At 34.4% G+C, this 17352-nt stretch overlaps 2 protein-coding genes across 2 annotated transcripts; both read right to left on the reverse strand.

Moving 5' to 3' along the window:
- Positions 1-320: 320 nt before the first annotated feature.
- Positions 321-992, reverse strand: LOC131600477 (lipid transfer protein EARLI 1-like). The gene has a single exon (XM_058872635.1). The coding sequence runs from the start codon at positions 957-959 to the stop codon at positions 492-494; it is 468 nt and encodes a 155-aa protein (XP_058728618.1). The 5' UTR covers positions 960-992; the 3' UTR covers positions 321-491.
- Positions 993-12970: 11978 nt separating this feature from the next.
- Positions 12971-13755, reverse strand: LOC131596279 (lipid transfer protein EARLI 1-like). The gene has a single exon (XM_058868890.1). It carries the CDS (start codon positions 13688-13690, stop codon positions 13181-13183), a length of 510 nt encoding a protein of 169 aa, XP_058724873.1. The 5' UTR covers positions 13691-13755; the 3' UTR covers positions 12971-13180.
- Positions 13756-17352: the final 3597 nt, after the last annotated feature.

The following is a 17352-nucleotide window of genomic DNA, read 5'->3' on the forward strand; positions in this document are numbered from 1 at the left end:
TATTTTTCTAAAAAGAGGTGAAATCAATTTTAATACATTTTTTGCCATAAATTCAGATAATATTTAGGTAAATTCTTAATGCATAATTAAAAAATTTAGTTTATTTTTAAAATAAAATTATTTAAAAAATGACATGACAATGAATAATTTTATTTGATTGGATGTGCATGCCTATGTTCACCAAAAATCAAATAGCTATATATGGTGTACCTGTGCATGCATGAACCATGAATGTGTGGCCACATAAACTCCAATGAGCCCAAAATAATTACAATAATCCATTCATTTACACAAATTAAAGTATGACAAGTACAATCATATAAACGAAGGTTCCCTGAATTTATTTAAATTAAAAAAGACAAAGTTGGTAAATAAGGCAAACAAGCTTACCCCATTATTGAAAGGACATACACATCTTACTTAAAACTAAAATAAAAACAACATAGTAGTAACATAAGTACTTGTATGGCTTGAACCTATAACATGAAATTCTAAGAGCACTTGAAACCAGAAGGAACAGATTTTTGACATGCACTGAGTAGAAGACTGAGTGTGATAGGAACATTCAAGTTGATACCAAGAACATTAGCCTTAATAGCAGTACAAAGACATATTGCTGCATCCAAATCAGCCAAACCTTGAATCAATGTACAACACTTGCTTGAAGCAGGACTTCCAACCACAACATTAACAAGTCCAAGAAGATTAGCACAAACACCTAGCTTTAATGTGTCCTTTGGGCATTTTTGTGATGTTGAAGGAGTAGGAGGACTAGCCGTAGGTGGTGTTGGAGAAGGTGGCGTACTAGTAGTAGGTGGAGGACAAGGTTTGGGAGTTTTTGAAGGTGGTGGAGGACTAGGTTTAGGTGTTGGGTTGCATGAACCACAAGCATGTGAAAATGTTGAATAGGAAAGAAGAGAAAGCAATATAATGAGTGCACTAAACTTGTTGGAAGCCATTGTTAAGAAATAAACACTATTGTTTTTTGTGTTTTGGTGTTGAATTATAGGATGAGAATAAAACGAGAGAATTGGACCATATTTATAGGAAAACATATGTGAGGTTCACTCACGTGGTCTCATATCTTAGTGGTTGTTAAAGCATAAACCTTATTTAGTGAGATATTTTTTCAATTACACTTGTTTTTTAGTGGTGTAAACTTTTTTTTACAACAAATGTAAAGTGTCTCATCATTAAAATATTACTCACATGTATTGTATTTAATTAATAAAAAATGAAAATGTTAATAGCGACACTACTACCCTGTTTTCGAATTTGCTCCGTTAATACATATAGATATTTTGATTTGTACTTTATTTTTTTGAAATGTATGCTTAAAAGTTTTTTTGAATTATTTTAACTAATTACTTTTAATGTTTTTAGGAGTTTGGGATATATTATAAATTTAGAGAAATGGTCAATTTCAATTTACAATAATTAATTCTGATGTGATAATGAGACATTTGAGTTACACAAAATCGTTTTAGACAGATTTTGGATTCAATTATTTATTTTTATTTGAGTTCAAACGGAGAACGAATATTTAACATGGATTCAAAATCGCTATTAACTTAAGCGGAGGATAGGATTTCCAAGCTAATTAAAAAAACCTAGTAAGTCTCCCTCTAACTAACCAAAGCCCTTGAAAAAGAATTTTGTTTCAAAGTGAGATAATATCTATCGGTAAGTCAACAGTCCTATACCACATAATTTATTAATAAAATAATTTATGTTTAAATGTTTTTCCTAAAATAAAGTATAGCCAACATGTTGTCAACAAAAAAAATTCATAATGGTAAATAAGTTTAATTCATTTCTTATAAGTTAAAAATTAATTTCTAAATACAGTAAATATATTATTGAAGATTAATAGATAGTCAAAATCAAATATATATATATATATATATATATATATATATATATATATATATATATATATATATATATATATATATATATATATATATATATATATATATATATATATATATATATATATATATAATGATTTTATAAAAAAGCCATTCAAAATAGTTTTAAATTTAGGTAATTTTTTTTATTTTGACATCTAAAAAAATTATAATAAAACGATAAAACCTAAAATGACATTTTTAAAATTCTATTTATACCATTTTATTATTTAAAACTTTTTTTAAAACAAAATTTAAAATGTTTTTTTAACAAAAATATGTAACACTGTAAAAAGTATATTTTTGAAAATGTTGAGATGAATGTTTTAGAATTCGACGAAGACAACATATCGCAAAGTGAGGCTTGCGATGGAGTCGGCGTGACGTGATGTTGGCAGTGGCACCACAGTGAATCAGAGTTCGACAGAGTGAATCGAGGTTCGACCGACGATTCATTTCATCGAAGCTCTAGTCCAATTTTTTTTTTTAATTTGGGTGTATTGGGCTATGTTGCTTTAGTTCATGGATTCATTTGTTTATGGGTTATGTTTTGGACTTATTATGAATTCTTTGGATTTTTTAAAATTTGAAAAACCTTTAGGGATGTATAACAGAGATTGAAAAACACTTCTACACTTCAAAATATTTTGTGCTTGTGTGACTAATATATAGAGACTTTAGACACTAGAAAATATTTGAGTGGAAAATAGGATTTGTTTTTGGAAACTTGAGTGACTATTTTCTTATATCTCATTTATAAGTTTTTTTAAAAATTCTTGGAAATATAATGAATTGAAGAGTTTTTCTATTCTTTAAAGTAGATCGTTTGATTGAACTAAATAAATAAATTAATGTGTTTATTGTCTTAACTTTATCTTGTTTTGTCAAGTTAAATTAGTCTTTTACTACACATTATAATTTTTTTTATTAAAAACCATTTATTTTAGTTGTTATCTATTAAAAAATTTCAATATGATCGAATTCGGAATAATTTTCGAAAATGCTTTTAATTCTTCTATCATTTTTACAACAGCATTTATATGTTTTACTAAAACCATATTCACTAAATTAGAGAAGAAATGTCCATGAAATGTTAGCTCGATAATAAGTGAGCTCGGTAACAAGAGTTTGACTCCTTCGTAATTTCAAAGAAGATGATTTAAATGTTATTGAAAATGAATATGAAATTAATGTAACTTTACTTTCTCTTTTTTTCCTGCTATTTTTCTAAAAAGAGGTGAAATCAGTTTCAATACATTTTCTACCATAAATCAGATACCATTTAACTAATTATAATAAAAGTTAAGGTTTCTTAAAGATGAAGAAAGAAAGGTAGAACCGGTGTGATAAAAAGAAGATGTAATTAAATGCATATTGACAAGCAGTTGTTTTTTTGTATAGAAAGGACAAAGGGAATTAAATGCATATTGACAAAGTGTTGTTTGTTTTTTTAACAAAATACGTATTGACAAGTTGTTTTCACCCAATTACAATCAAATTAAACTATAGGGTATAGGGCTTGTTTTGTTTCATGCACGTTACTAGGTTGTTTGCATGAAATCAAAATAGGCAATTCTGTAACAAACACATGCACAAGCACACGTCCCTACATTTTTTATGTCGGCAAGGTTCTGATTGTAGGAGCTGTATAAGGCAAGGTCAGCCAAAATCCTTTAGAAGTTGACAGATCATAGAGTCAATGTAAATTATGATTTAATTATTAAAAACAAAAATACACCATAATTTACTATATTTCTTTTCCTTACTTGTATAAAGGGTAAGAGCATTTGGAACAGCCATGATTCTTTAGAAGTTGACAGATCATAGAGTCGGTGTAAAGTAACAAACTTGCAAAAAAATGATTTTAGATCTTTCTCCTTATCCAATGCGTGTATACATTAATTTGTGGCTAAATTTTGGCATATAGGCTAGGTTTATTGAAGGACACGATTATCTTTCATAAGGCATAATATTTACCAATGAAATATGGAAGTTTGTTGTTGATACCATCCGTTAAAAATGATTTTTGGAAGTTAAATTTATTCGAATGGTCAGTTATTTTAACCTAATGTAATGCTATTGTTATTATAGAGAGCAATCTAAGTGAGAGAGTGGGAGAGGTGGGGTGTTGAATTAGGTTTTATGAAATTTTTTTATTATTTTTGCTGATGTTTTTTTTTTTTAATATAAAATTACGATGATGATCAATTTAGAACAAAAAGTAAAAAATTAAAATGGTAGAAAATAAATGAACACAAGAGATTTATATTAATTCTTCTTATAAATCACGGGTATATAATCTCTTCACACCATGAAGAATTTTCTAATATGTTAGATCTTTATACAAACCTCACACCATGATCTCTATTATAATCTTTTAACATAAACACCAAACATGTGATTGCACTTTGAATCTCCCCATATCTAAGAACATTTTCCATACACTATGAAACAAACATTCAAATTGATGATACCAAGAACATTAGCCACGTTAATAGAAGGACATTTTCTTTATAGCAGAATATTTTTTCTATAGAAGGACATTTTCATTTTTCTATTATACATGAAATCAATTTCAATTCATTTTTCACCATAAATTCATATGCTCTTTAACTAGTACAAAACTTAAGGTTTCTTAAAGATTGAGAAAAAAGTAGTATAAAAAACATAGTAAGAAAAAAGACAAGGAATTAAATGCATATTGAGAAGTTGATGTTTTTTTGTTGACAAAATACGTATTGACAAGTAGTGATTGGGAATTGGGATATTCTGCAAGTTGTTTTCACCCAATTACGTTCAAATTAAACTAGGGTATAGTGCTTGTTTTGTTTTATGCCCATTACTAGGTTGTTTACATGAAATCAAGATATGCAGTTTTGTGAGTAATACATGCACCAGCTCACATCCTTACAATTTTTGTGTCGACAAGGTTCTGATTGTAGAAGCTATGGCAAGGTAAGCCAGCAGAAATTGACAGATTAGAGTCAATGAAAATATGATTTTATTACTTAAACAAAAATCAGCCACAAATAATTACTAAGTGCTTTTGTTTAAAACAACCCTCAGAAATGATAAACCTCATTATAATTTGATTAGAAGTGGTTAAATTTCTCAAGAAAGTGTAATGAATATAGAGCATGTATTTCTAAGTAGATTTCTTTGCTAATGTTATAATATTTTACACGGCAAGCAAAAAATCCGTTGCAGTTTGATCTTAATCACACAGTTCATAAAAATCAGTTTGTTTTTTATTTTATAATTCAAATTTAAATCTGAACCACTAAATCATGAAATGATTGCCGGACAATGTTTCAAATTTAAGCCCTCTTCTTAGCCAGACACTAATTCCTTCATCAGATCATCCTTTGAAACGTGAGAAGAACTTTTGAATTGCTTCTAACTCTTAATGGGGCGGGCAGCGTTAAGGACGTGAGACATTTTGCTCACTCTTGTCAATAGGCCCACCTGGGCGGCTTTTAGGGTTGTTTTTTAGTTTGCATTAAGCCTTCTTCTTAGCCAGACACTAATTCCTTTCAAGCAAAGAAATTTTAGACATCAATTAAAACAAGCCTTTATAAGTAGTGTTGAAATTTGTGTTCTAACTCAATTTCTGATTCCAATCACGAACAATTTTGATATTTGAACATATATTAGGTGAGATAATAAATAGAAGACGGTCAAAGAAATAGTTGACAACATTATTTAAAATTAATAAAGAAAAATCTTAATACAGACACAAGATGGAACCCTTGCTGAGATAAGAATTGCAACCTAGGAAACCATTGCTACAAACACATTGTTGCAGTTGTGTTTAAGTTTCCGTTGACTCATATACTTACTTATTCGATTTATTTATTAGCTTGTATAGATTCTTATATTCTAACATTCTAACATTGTATCAATAGAGTGAAAATGTGTTTCTTACGAGAGAATGAAAAGAGTAATTATCAACCTTTAGATTACAATAAAAGGCTGAGATTAAGATTTATTTTAAGCAACACATATGACTTTTCTAAGTTTAAAGAACCGCAACACACATGATCACTATGTTAATTTATCTTTATAGAAATCACTCTCTTGAATTTTTTTTTAAGTCACATGTGTTTTTTAAAATCAAATGTGTTGTCCGCATAATTTTGTAAATAGAGTAAATAATATTAACCACTCAATTAAAATCAAACACTTCTCTATCTCATATTAAGTGAAATTTTTATAATATACTTTTTGTCGTAAATTTTAATTCTTTTGAATTATCAATATAATATTTTTCATTTTTTGAGTTTTCGAATATAAAGGAAGGATAACAAAAGGTTAAAAGCATAATAGCTGGCACGAACTTCAATCATAATGATTATAATATATTAATATATTATTTATCAAATTTCAAGATAACAAATTATTCTATAACAATAATTGCTAAAAATATTAAATAAATAAATTTTAAAATATTATTATAATTAACTTAAGTAATCATTGTCTTAAAAAATATATAAAATTAAAAAAAAAATTGTTGTTGAGAGAATAATTCATGCATGAATGTGTGGTCAGCATAATTTTGTAGTTAGCTTACACGTGATATCAAATTGGCATTTGGTCTTGAGGTTTGAAATTTTGTTTAACAATAATACATGCTCTGCTTCAATTTCAAAACTCCAAATAACAAAAAAAAAAAAAACTTCCATCTCATAATAAGTATTTTCTTATTTATTTCAAATTATTTATTCTTTTAAAATATTAATACAATATTTATTTATTTTTTCCACTAACTTACCTTTATTTATTGTATTTTAAATCATATAATTAAAATAACCTTTAAGATAACATTATTGATTGTCCAAAAAACGTAGTCATCCAGGAAAAAAACTAAAACACACAATTATGAAACAAAGATTCCCCACATTTATTAAAATTAAGACAAAGTAAAAGTTAATATTTTAAAATATGAGAGAGTATGAGCGAAACTCTGAGAGAAACACGGCGAGGATTTGTGAGCATGGTGAGTTTTTACCTGAGGCTGCTGCGGGAGAGGGAGGTGCAAGGTGGTTGGAGGTGGGGGGACGGAGTTCTTCTAGGGCTAGGGTTCGATGGGATCATTCGGGTGGTAAGAAACGGAATCTCAAACGACCTTCGTCGACGTTCTTTTTCAAGTCTTTTCCTGATTCGAAGAGAGCTAGAGATTTATATGATGTGTTCAAAGATTATGGAGATGTGGACGAGGTTATTATACCAGGGAGGAGGGATAAGTTTGGTAAGAGGTTCGGTTTTGTCCGGTTCTTTGACGTCATGGATGTGGATAATTTGGCGTTGAAGTTGGATAACATTTTCATTGATAAGGTGAAGCTGTTTGTCAATGTCCCCCGTTTTCGGAGAGGTAAGGGGTCGTTGAAGGGGGTGATAGGAGGCGTAGGGGAGGATGAAGGGGGCTTGGGGAGGAGGAACATGAAGGCTGAGCATTCAGAACGGAGAGTCTTCAATCATGTGGCACCAGGGAGATCCTATGCTTCGGTTACTCGGAACCTTTCCTCGATGGTGACTTACCCGCATAATAACCTTAAGAAACTCGAATTTAAGTTTGATGATTCGGGGGTGCTTCACAGATTCAGTAAGGCCATGGTAGGGAAGGTGACAGAAGTAGGAATGACTTATAACATTCAGGATTTATTTGACATGGAGGGTTTCTTTGGGGTGAAAGTAACAGCGCTTGGGGCCAACCTGTGCCTTCTAGAGGACCGAGAGGACGGAGCAGTGGCGAAGTTATTGGAGAATGATAAACAATGGGTGGACAAATGGTTTGTGGAGATTTTTAAATGGAATCAGGAGGTACACGATGGGGAGAGGGTGGTTTGGGTGAGACTGTTTGGGCTTCCTGGTCACTGTTGGTGTAACTCGTTCTTTGAGTTCATCTCCAAACCGGTGGGATCATTCATTAAGCTTGATGCTGATACGCAGAATCAATCCCGACTTGATGTAGCACGCTTCCTGATTCGCACGCGTTGCATGGCCGGGATCGATGAATGCTTCAACGTGGATATCAATGGAACAGTGGTAAGATTGAAGATGGTGGAAGACTCACAGGGTCCTCTCAGAGTGGTTGACTCAGTGTTTAGTTTGTCACATTCTGGTTCGGAGGAGGACTTCGCTGATGAAAGTGTTGTTGGTGGCGGATCGGATTTGGATGGACTGATGGATATTCCGGCGACGCATGGGGTTGAGGGTGCAGGTTTCGATGCTAGGTTACCTGCAGGTTGCACGAATTTGGGCTCTGACCGTGTGGGAAACAAAAGGGGTGCTGATACTTCCTTTGTTGTGGAAGTTGACCAGGTGAAAGGGACAGGTCCTTTTGAGGTAGAAAAAGGAGATGAAAAGTCCACTGACAGGGGTGGAGATATTGTTGGAGGGACAAACAAAGATTGTGTGGGTTTGGTTCCCAAGGCTGTGGAGGAGGGACCCACTCTGAAACCTATTCTCTCTGCTCCTATTTTACGAGAGGGTTTTTGTGATGGTCAAACAACTAATGTGGACTTTTGTCAATTGGCAACATCAGTGGATCAAAGTCTGTCTAATGGTACTCTATTGGGCCTAGGTATGGTTGGGGGTAAGGCCCATTTGAATGCTAATGGATCTTTTGAGGCTGGCCCACGTTTTTCATCCCAAGTTTGCAAGGAGCGAGAGACAGACTCTATCTCTTCGTTCGCGTCTGTCACAGCTACAGGAGAGGGGAACGCGCCGTCTTCCTCACCGGAGGGTTATCTCGTACGGCGAGGAGGTTCTTCTTCATCGTGTTGCGCAGAAACGGAGGAGTCAGATGTGGATTCTTTAGCTGGGAAGGGATTCTCGCCAACGCCGGTGGCGGTCCGTAATACTTTCTTGCCTCTAAGAAAACCGAGTGGTGCTGGTTGCAAGTCAGCGAGGGATGTTAAGAAAAAACTGGAAAAGAAGAAGGAGCTCGTAGTTGCTTCAAGTTGTAACGAGTTAATGGCGGTGGGGAGTGATACAGATTCAAGATTTGGGGAGGTTCCAGACTCAGATGTTATTCGTGGTAATGATAGATTTATGGATAAAGATAGAGAGGAGGTGGCATCTAAATTATGGGAGAAAGCTTCTTTGTTTGGGGCACATGGGGGAGATTCTCATGCTGTTATGGTGAAGGAAATTAAAGCCATGGAGAAGAGGGACAGAAATTTGAAATCTCAGAAGGTTGTTTCTGCATCAGGTAACTTATGAATATTGTTTCGTTTAATGCACGTGGGTTGGGCAGCAACATCAAAAGAAAAGCTGTTTGTAATTTGATTCGAAAAGAGAATTTTGAAGTCTGTCTCCTTCAAGAGACAAAGCTGGGTTTGATTTCTGATAGGATTATTTTTGAATTGTGGGGAGGAACGGAGGTTGAGTGGTCTTTTAAAGCGGCTGAGGGAAATTCTGGTGGTTTACTGATGCTTTGGAAGAAAGGTTTTTTTTCGGCTCTGTTCAGTTTTGAGGGGGAGGGCTATGTGGGGGTTTGTGGCTATTGGAAAAATACTTTGATTTATATAGTTAACATTTATTCGTCTTGTTTTTTTATTAAGAAGAGGAAGTTGTGGTGTGATTTGGTGGAGGTGAAAGGGAAATTTCCGGCGGGTGTTTGGTTATTGGGGGGTGATTTTAATTCTATTCGGGTGGAGTCCGAGCGGAAGAGTAAGAGTGGGGTTTTTAATAGAAGGGAGATGGATGATTTCAATAAGTTTATTTTGGATATGGAATTGGTTGATCTTCCTACGATTGGTAAGAGGTTCACTTGGTTTAGTTTGGATGGTTCGGCTATGAGTCGGTTGGATAGATTCTTGATGTCGGATATTTTGGCGAAGGATTGGAAGGTGGGTGGTCAAGTGGTAGGTGCGAGGGACTATTCTGATCATTGTCCGATTTGGCTTAAATTGGATTTATTGAATTGGGGTCCAAAACCTTTCAAATTTTTTTCTTGTTGGACTAAGCATGAGGATTTTTATTCTTTTGTTGAAAATACGTGGAAGGGTTTTGTTATTCATGGTAAGGCGCTTTTTGTTTTTAAAGAAAAGTTGAAATTATTGAGGGGGGCTTTGAGGAAGTGGAACGTGGAGGTCTTTGGTTTGGTAAACCTTGAAGTGGAAGATGCAATTAAGGATTTAAATGTGCTTGATGAGATAGCTTCCGATGGTAATCTGACGGATCCGGTGGCTTTGGCTCTTAAAAGGTCGGAAGCGACGCATAAAATGTGGGAGGTGACTAAGCATAAGGAAAGTATCCTTCGTCAAAAGGCTAGAGCTTTGTGGCTTGAGGAGGGGGATTCAAACTCCAAATTTTTCCATAAAGCTGTTAATCTTAGAGTGAGAAGGAATGCGATTTTGGGGCTGAACACCTCAAATGGGTGGGTGGATAAAGTGGAGTTGGTTAAGGAGGAGGTGAGGAGACACTTTGAATGTAGATTTAAGGAGGGTTTATTCTCGAGGCCCCGGTTGGACGGTGTTGGTTTCGGTTCTCTATCGGTGGAGGAAGCTTCTTCTTTAGAGTCACCTTTTTCGGAGGAGGAGGTCTGGGATGTGTTGGTTAATTGTGATGGGGATAAGAGTCCCGGTCCCGATGGTTTTACTATGGGGTTCTACAAAGTGGGATGGCCTTTCTTAAAAAGGGAGTTGATGAATTTCATTAATGAGTTTTATTCTTGTGCGGTGGTCCCTAAAGCAGTTACAGCTTCTTTTCTGGCGTTAATTCCTAAGGTGGATAATCCTATTTCTTTGGATGACTACCGGCCAATTTGTCTTATTAATAGTATGTATCGGATTATGTCGAAGGTGTTGGCGTCGAGATTAAAAGGGGTGATTGGTAAGCTTGTATCTTCATGTCAATCCGCTTTTATTCCAGGTCGTAATATGTTGGACGGGGTTCTGGTTCTGAATGAAACATTGGATTATGCTAAGAGATTTAAAAAGAGGTGTATGATGGTGAAAGTGGACTTTGAGAAGGCGTATGATTGTGTGTCGTGGGACTTTCTTAGATACCTTCTTGTAAGGATGGGTTTTGGGGTTAAGTGGAGAGGTTGGATTGAAGCTCTTGTCTTTAATAGTTCTATGTCTATCCTTGTGAACGGGAGTCCTACGAGGGATTTTGCGGTTTCTAGAGGTTTGAGGCAAGGTGATCCTCTCTCACCTTTTCTCTTTTTGTTGGTGGCAGAAGGCTTATCGGGTATGGTTAAGGTGGCTTCGGATTTGGGAGAGTTTAAAGGGTTCGCCGTGAATGTCAATACCAAGTTGGAAATCCTTCAATTCGCGGATGATACCGTTCTTGTGGGGGAGGATTCTTGGTCTAACTTATGGACTTTCAAATCTATTTTAAGGGGTTTTGAGCTTGCTTCCGGATTAAGAGTCAATTTGACTAAGAGTAGGCTTTTTGGTGTTAATCTTGATCCGAATTTTAGACAAGCCGCCTCTTCTTTCCTTAATTGTGTGATTGGTTCGACGTCTTTTGTCTTTTTGGGAATTCCGATTGGTGTGAATCCAAGGAGATGTTCGGTGTGGAGGCCGATTGTGGAGAAGTTTCGAAGAAGATTGTGTGGTTGGCATCATAAGCATTTGTCTATAGGTGGTAGAGTGGTGCTTTTGAACTCCGTCTTGACTAGCCTCCCGATTTTCTTTTTCTCCTTTTATAAGGCTCCCAAGGCTATTATAAATGAGATCATAACCATCCAACGTGGTTTTCTTTGGGGTGGTAGTGAGGAGAGGAAGAAGGTGTGTTGGATTAGTTGGGATAATGTTTGTCGGGACAAAAAAGAGGGTGGTCTTGGGGTGAAGCATTGCGGTAGATTTAATTTGGCACTTCTTGCCAAGTGGAAATGGAGGATCTTGAACGGTGGCAACTTTTTTTGGACTAACTTTCTCTTTTGCAGGTATGGTGATATAAAACGAGCTATGCTTCGAACTCCTTCCTTTCATTCTAGAAGCAAAGTTTCCCTTTGGTGGAAGGACCTTTGTTCTTTAGGGGTGGATACTTCATCCTCGGTGTCGGATTGGTTTTGTAATTCCATAGCTTTAAAGCTCGGTTCGGGGTCTTTTGTGGAATTTTGGTTCGATGTTTGGATAGGCAACACTCCTTTGCGTGTTTTATTTCCGGATGTCTTTCAATTGGTAGATAATCCGCATTGTAAAGTGGCGGACATGGGTACGTGGACCGAAGATGTGTGGCGGTGGAATTTTTTGTCTTGGAGGAGGCCTTTGACTAGAGAAGTGGATTCTCAATTGGAGAATATCATTAATCTCCTTTTGCCGGTGCAGCCCCGTAGGTTGGAAGATGACGGTTTCAAGTGGTGGCGACAAGCCTCCGGTTTCACGGTTAGTAATGCTTATGCTTCTATTTCTTTGATTGAGTCTTTTCTTCTTCCTCCGGATTCGACCTTAAGGGTGGCTTTTGATTGTCTTTGGAAGACAAAAGTGCCATTTAGAATTTTAATTTTTGGTTGGAGATTGATATGGGATAGGCTTCCAACAAAGGTTGAGTTAGCTAAACGAGGGATTTTGGTTAATGCAAATGATTTGATGTGCCCGCTTTGTTTGCATTTTGAGGAAGATGTAAATCATATTTTCTTTGGATGCTCCTTTTCAAATTTTTGGTGGAATAAATTGCTTCATTGGTTAAATTTGCTTGATGATTTTTTGGCCGATTCGCTTATTAACCGCTTGTGTTGGTTGGATCATCACTTTGAAGAAGAGTATGGTGTTGAATTTAGATGGTTTTTCGGTTTACTTTTTTGTTGGATTATGTGGAATTGTAGGAATGATGTAATCTTCAATGGCCTAGCTCTAGACTCTTTTGATGGTTTATTTTTATTGAAATCTTTATCTTGGGAGTGGATGGGAGTTTATTTTAGGAACTTGTGTATTGGCTCGAGGGAGGATTGGTTCCGAGACCCGAGAGCTTTCTTTGTGTAAAGGGGTGGGTTAGGCCGGTATCTCTTTTTCTATTTTTTTGTTTGTTGTATCTTTGGGTTAAGCACCCCTAGTGCTTTTTAATCCAATTTCGCTTATAAAAAAAAAAAAGACAAAGTTGGTAAATAAGGCAAACAAGCTTACCCCATTATTGAAAGGATATACATATCATATAATCCATATTTGGATTAATGAAAATTTAGCATGATCACGATGTCACTTTAATTTTGTTAAAGTCACAGTGACTCCTATTAGAAACGTAAACAAATAACTAAAACATAAACAACGTAGTAGTAACATAAGTACTTGTATGGATTGAACCTATAACAAGAAAATCTATGAGCACTTGAAACCAGAAGGAAGAGATTTTTCACAAGCACTAAGGAGAAGACTGAGTGTGATAGGAACATTCAAGTTGATACCAAGAACATTAGCCTTAATAGCAGTACAAAGACAAATTGCTGCATCCAAATCAGCCAAACCTTGAATCAATGCACAACACTTGCTTGAAGCAGGACTTCCAACCACAACATTAACAAGTCCAAGAAGATTAGCACAAACACCTAGCTTTAATGTGTCCTTTGGACATTTTTGTGATGTTGAAGGAGTAGGAGGACTAGCCTTAGGTGGTGTTGAAGGTGTAGGAGGACTAACCGTAGGTGGTGTTGAAGGGGTAGGAGGACTAACCTTAGGTGGAGGATTAGCCTTAGGTGGAGGACAAGGTTTAGGTTTTGGTGGAGGACTAGGCTTAGGTTTTGGATTGCATGAACCACAAGCATGTGAAAATGTTGAATAGCAGAGAAGAGAAAGCAATATAATGAGTGCACTAAGCTTGTTGGAAGCCATTGTTAAGAAATAAACAATAATGTTTTTTTGTGTTTTGGTGTTGAGTTTTAGGATGAGAAGAAAAGAAGAGAATTGGACCACTTTTATAGGAAAATATTTGAGGTTCAATCACATGATTTTGATCATATCCTAGTGGTTGTTAAAAGACTAGGAATTTCTATTATCTATAGTTAGAAGTAACTAGTAAACTAGATATTGCACTTGGTTGTTGGTGGTGTTAATATGTTAGTCTTGTTTACTAGACATCTAGAATGTCTCATCATTGCTAAAATATTATAGTATAATAGCGAACACATCAATTGTCTTAAAATAAAGAAAATATTTCATTACACCCTTATACTCTCAGCCACGGCTAAATTTCAATTATGTTTCATATTTTTGTAGATACAAATTTAGAAGTATTTCTTTTTAAAAACAAAATTTGTTTAGTCTATAGATATATTTATTGAATTGTTAAAAACATAGTGAACGTTGGGAAAATGTAAATCATTTTAATTTAGTAAATTTTTCGGAGATACATCTACAGAACATGTTAAAATAGAGTGCTCCATAGATATACTTACGGAATATTCTAAATTTCATATTTTTAACAAAAATGAAATTATAGTGCAATTTATACGATGTATTCTTTTGGTGTACTATTTTCCATTGTCTTGGGGTTTAGAGTTTAGTGTAGAAAAAATGGAAGATCAAATTATATATAGTGCAATTTATGCGATATACTCTCTTAGTGTACTATTTTCCACTGCCTTAGGGTTTAGGGATTAAAAAATGTAATATCAAAACATAACGGAATGTTCCGTAGCTAGGTGCATCTACGAAACACTTTTTTTTAATATGTTCCGTAGATGCATCTCTGGAAGATCCACTGAACTAAAATAATTTGAATTTTTCCAACGTTTACTATATTTTTTACGCTCCCGTAGATGTACCTACGAAAAAAATCAAATCTTTTTTTAAAAAAAATTACTTCTGAATGTTCATCTACGAAAATAAAGAGACATTTTTAGCAACACGCGTGATGCATAAGAGACCCAAAGAATGAGGTTAGAGTTTCTAAAAATAAATGTCAATTTTAATTTTAATTTTAATGTAATATTAATTAAAATTTTAATAGTACCTTTTTAATTAAAACTATATGCATATCACCTTCAAATCAATGTTTAATAAAATTTAGTTTTAAAAAACTTTATATTATTTTTTTTATAAAATAAGAACTTTTTATTTTCACCGTTGAACAAACATTATTTGTAAATAGTTAGATATCTATCTTATTAATTAAAGTTGTTAAGTTTTTTTAAAAATAATTTGACTTTAAAATTGAGGGTAATTATATAATTTAATAGTGAAATATTTCTTTATTTCATTTTATTATTTACATCACTAACCAATTATTTTTTATTTTAATTAATAAATTATTATTTCTTTGATAACTACCATTTCTTTTTTTTAGTTTTTTTTAATAAATAAAAAAAACATGTTTTTTTAAAAAATAAAATGTATCTGTTCGTTAATTCACTTTTGTTTATCTTAAATCATATTTTCATCAATAATCAATAATTAATAAAATAAAAATTTCTAAACTTAAAAATGGAAATGTCACGTTTATTTTCATGAATAATTAATTAAATGACAATTTCTAAACTTAAAAATTATTATTTCATACTCCACTAATTTTATTTTTTTTAAGAAAGCAAGAGATGATATTAAAAGGAGAACTAAGAGTTCTCCAACCCGATTACAAAGAAAAACGGAATACCCTGACAAAAAGGGAATATTACATATCAATTACAATTACGAGAGAAAATACAAAGGGTCCATACAAAACTCGTAAAAAGAGTAATTGAGGTGTGTAATTTTCCCGCAAAACGATCACTTTCAAAGTAAGAACTAAATGTTCCAAACGGTGTTATTCACATTCCAAACCTCCTTACGAAAGCATCAACCATTTCTAACCAACCAAAGACTCCAAGTTATCATTTAAACAACATCCAATTTTCTATCCTTCACCTTTTTACTATAAAAGAAAGAGTGTCATTCCATAAAATTCGATAAACACTCCTCATCAAAATTATCCTCTTTACCCACCCAAAATGTTATTTCTTTCCAAATATACTTCACCACCAAACAACCAAAAAAGAAGTGATTTCTACTTTCCAAACAATATCCAAAAAATGTACACTTTAAATCATTCTAAGGAAAAGACATACCTCTAATCACCAAAAGATCTTTCATTGGAAGCCTATTATGAAGAAGTCTCCACCCAAAAGTCTTTGTCTTGAAAGGCACTTCCATCTCCCACAAAAGGCCAAACGCTTCCTCATGCTTAACTGAAGGACCATACGGGATACGTAATTTCTCATAAAATGCATAACAAGATGCTACCGAAAACTCCTTCTCTGAATCTCCCAACCACACAACTTTATCTTTTCCCTCCTTCCACCCTAAAAACGCCGCCAAACACCCCCTCAAGGACATGATGTCCGCAGCAAGAACGGTGTTCACCGCAACGTGACCGGGAATCCCAAAATCCCCCATTGCCAAATATTGTTCATCCATCCACCTATGGCGGCCACCGACACAAGCTTTAGGCGAGAAGCAAGGAATAAATCCGGATAGACCTCTTTTAAAGCTTTGTCTTCCAACCATAAAGCATCTCAAAAAAGAGTATTAAAACCATCATGAATAATAAATCTACCACAAGTAACAATGGGATCAATTGAAGAAGAGGAATAAATCTTTAAAATATCCTTCCACCACAAGGAACAAGAGGAGGAAGCCATTGACTCTCTACCCATTCCAAAAGCCTTTGAAGATAAATCTTCGTATCGCGCTTTTAAAACATTGTACCACAAAGAATTTTGCTCTTGAAGAATCCTCCACCTCCATTTATTAAGAAGAGCCACATTAAACGTAGCCAAGTTCTTAACGCCTAAACCTCCTTTGTTCAAAGGGAGAGTAACATCCCCCCCCCCACTTTAGCCAATGAATACATCTTCTATCTTTCACTCCACCCCATAAAAACTTACTTTGAATGCTAGTAAAATTTCTCACCATCTTTGCCGGCATCTTTAGAAAAGACATAGTGAAAATACACAACAAACTAAGCACGGACTTGAGAAGAGTAATCCTACCACCCAAATTCAAGAAAAGATTCGTCCAACCTTTCAACCAATTCTTCATCTTTAACAAAAGAGGATTTCAAGTGGCTTCCTTCATAGGATTGAACCCAATTGAGATACTGAGAAAATAAAAGCTACTATCTTTCAATTTACAAGAAAGAAAATGGGAGACTGCCTCTAAAAAATGAGAGTTAATATTAATACCAATCAACTTACTTTTTTGATAATTAATGCTAAGCCCCGACACCACTTCAAAAGCTCTAAAAACCGCTCTAACCGCCCACGCATGTTTCCAATTACCATCCCCCACAATTAAGGTGTCATCCGCAAATTGAAGAATGTCCACCTTACAAGCACCTTTTATAGAGTAACTTTGAAATTCTTCCACTTCAATCGACTTTCTAACTAGCCCCGTAAGACCTTCCGCCACCAATACAAAAAGGAAAGGTGAGAGAAGATCTCCTTGTCTCAAACCTCCAAAAACTTTAAACTCCTTAGTAGGACTACCGTTAAGTAGCACCGACATGTTGCTGTTGAAGC

This window comes from Vicia villosa, linkage group LG4 (assembly GCF_029867415.1).
Source record: "Vicia villosa cultivar HV-30 ecotype Madison, WI linkage group LG4, Vvil1.0, whole genome shotgun sequence".
NCBI lineage: Eukaryota > Viridiplantae > Streptophyta > Magnoliopsida > Fabales > Fabaceae > Vicia > Vicia villosa.

Excerpts from the sequence above, each read along its gene's own strand:
- LOC131600477 (XM_058872635.1), bottom strand. The coding sequence starts at position 959 with ATGGCTTCCAACAAGTTTAGTGCACTCATTATATTGCTTTCTCTTCTT.
- LOC131596279 (XM_058868890.1), bottom strand. The coding sequence starts at position 13,690 with ATGGCTTCCAACAAGCTTAGTGCACTCATTATATTGCTTTCTCTTCTC.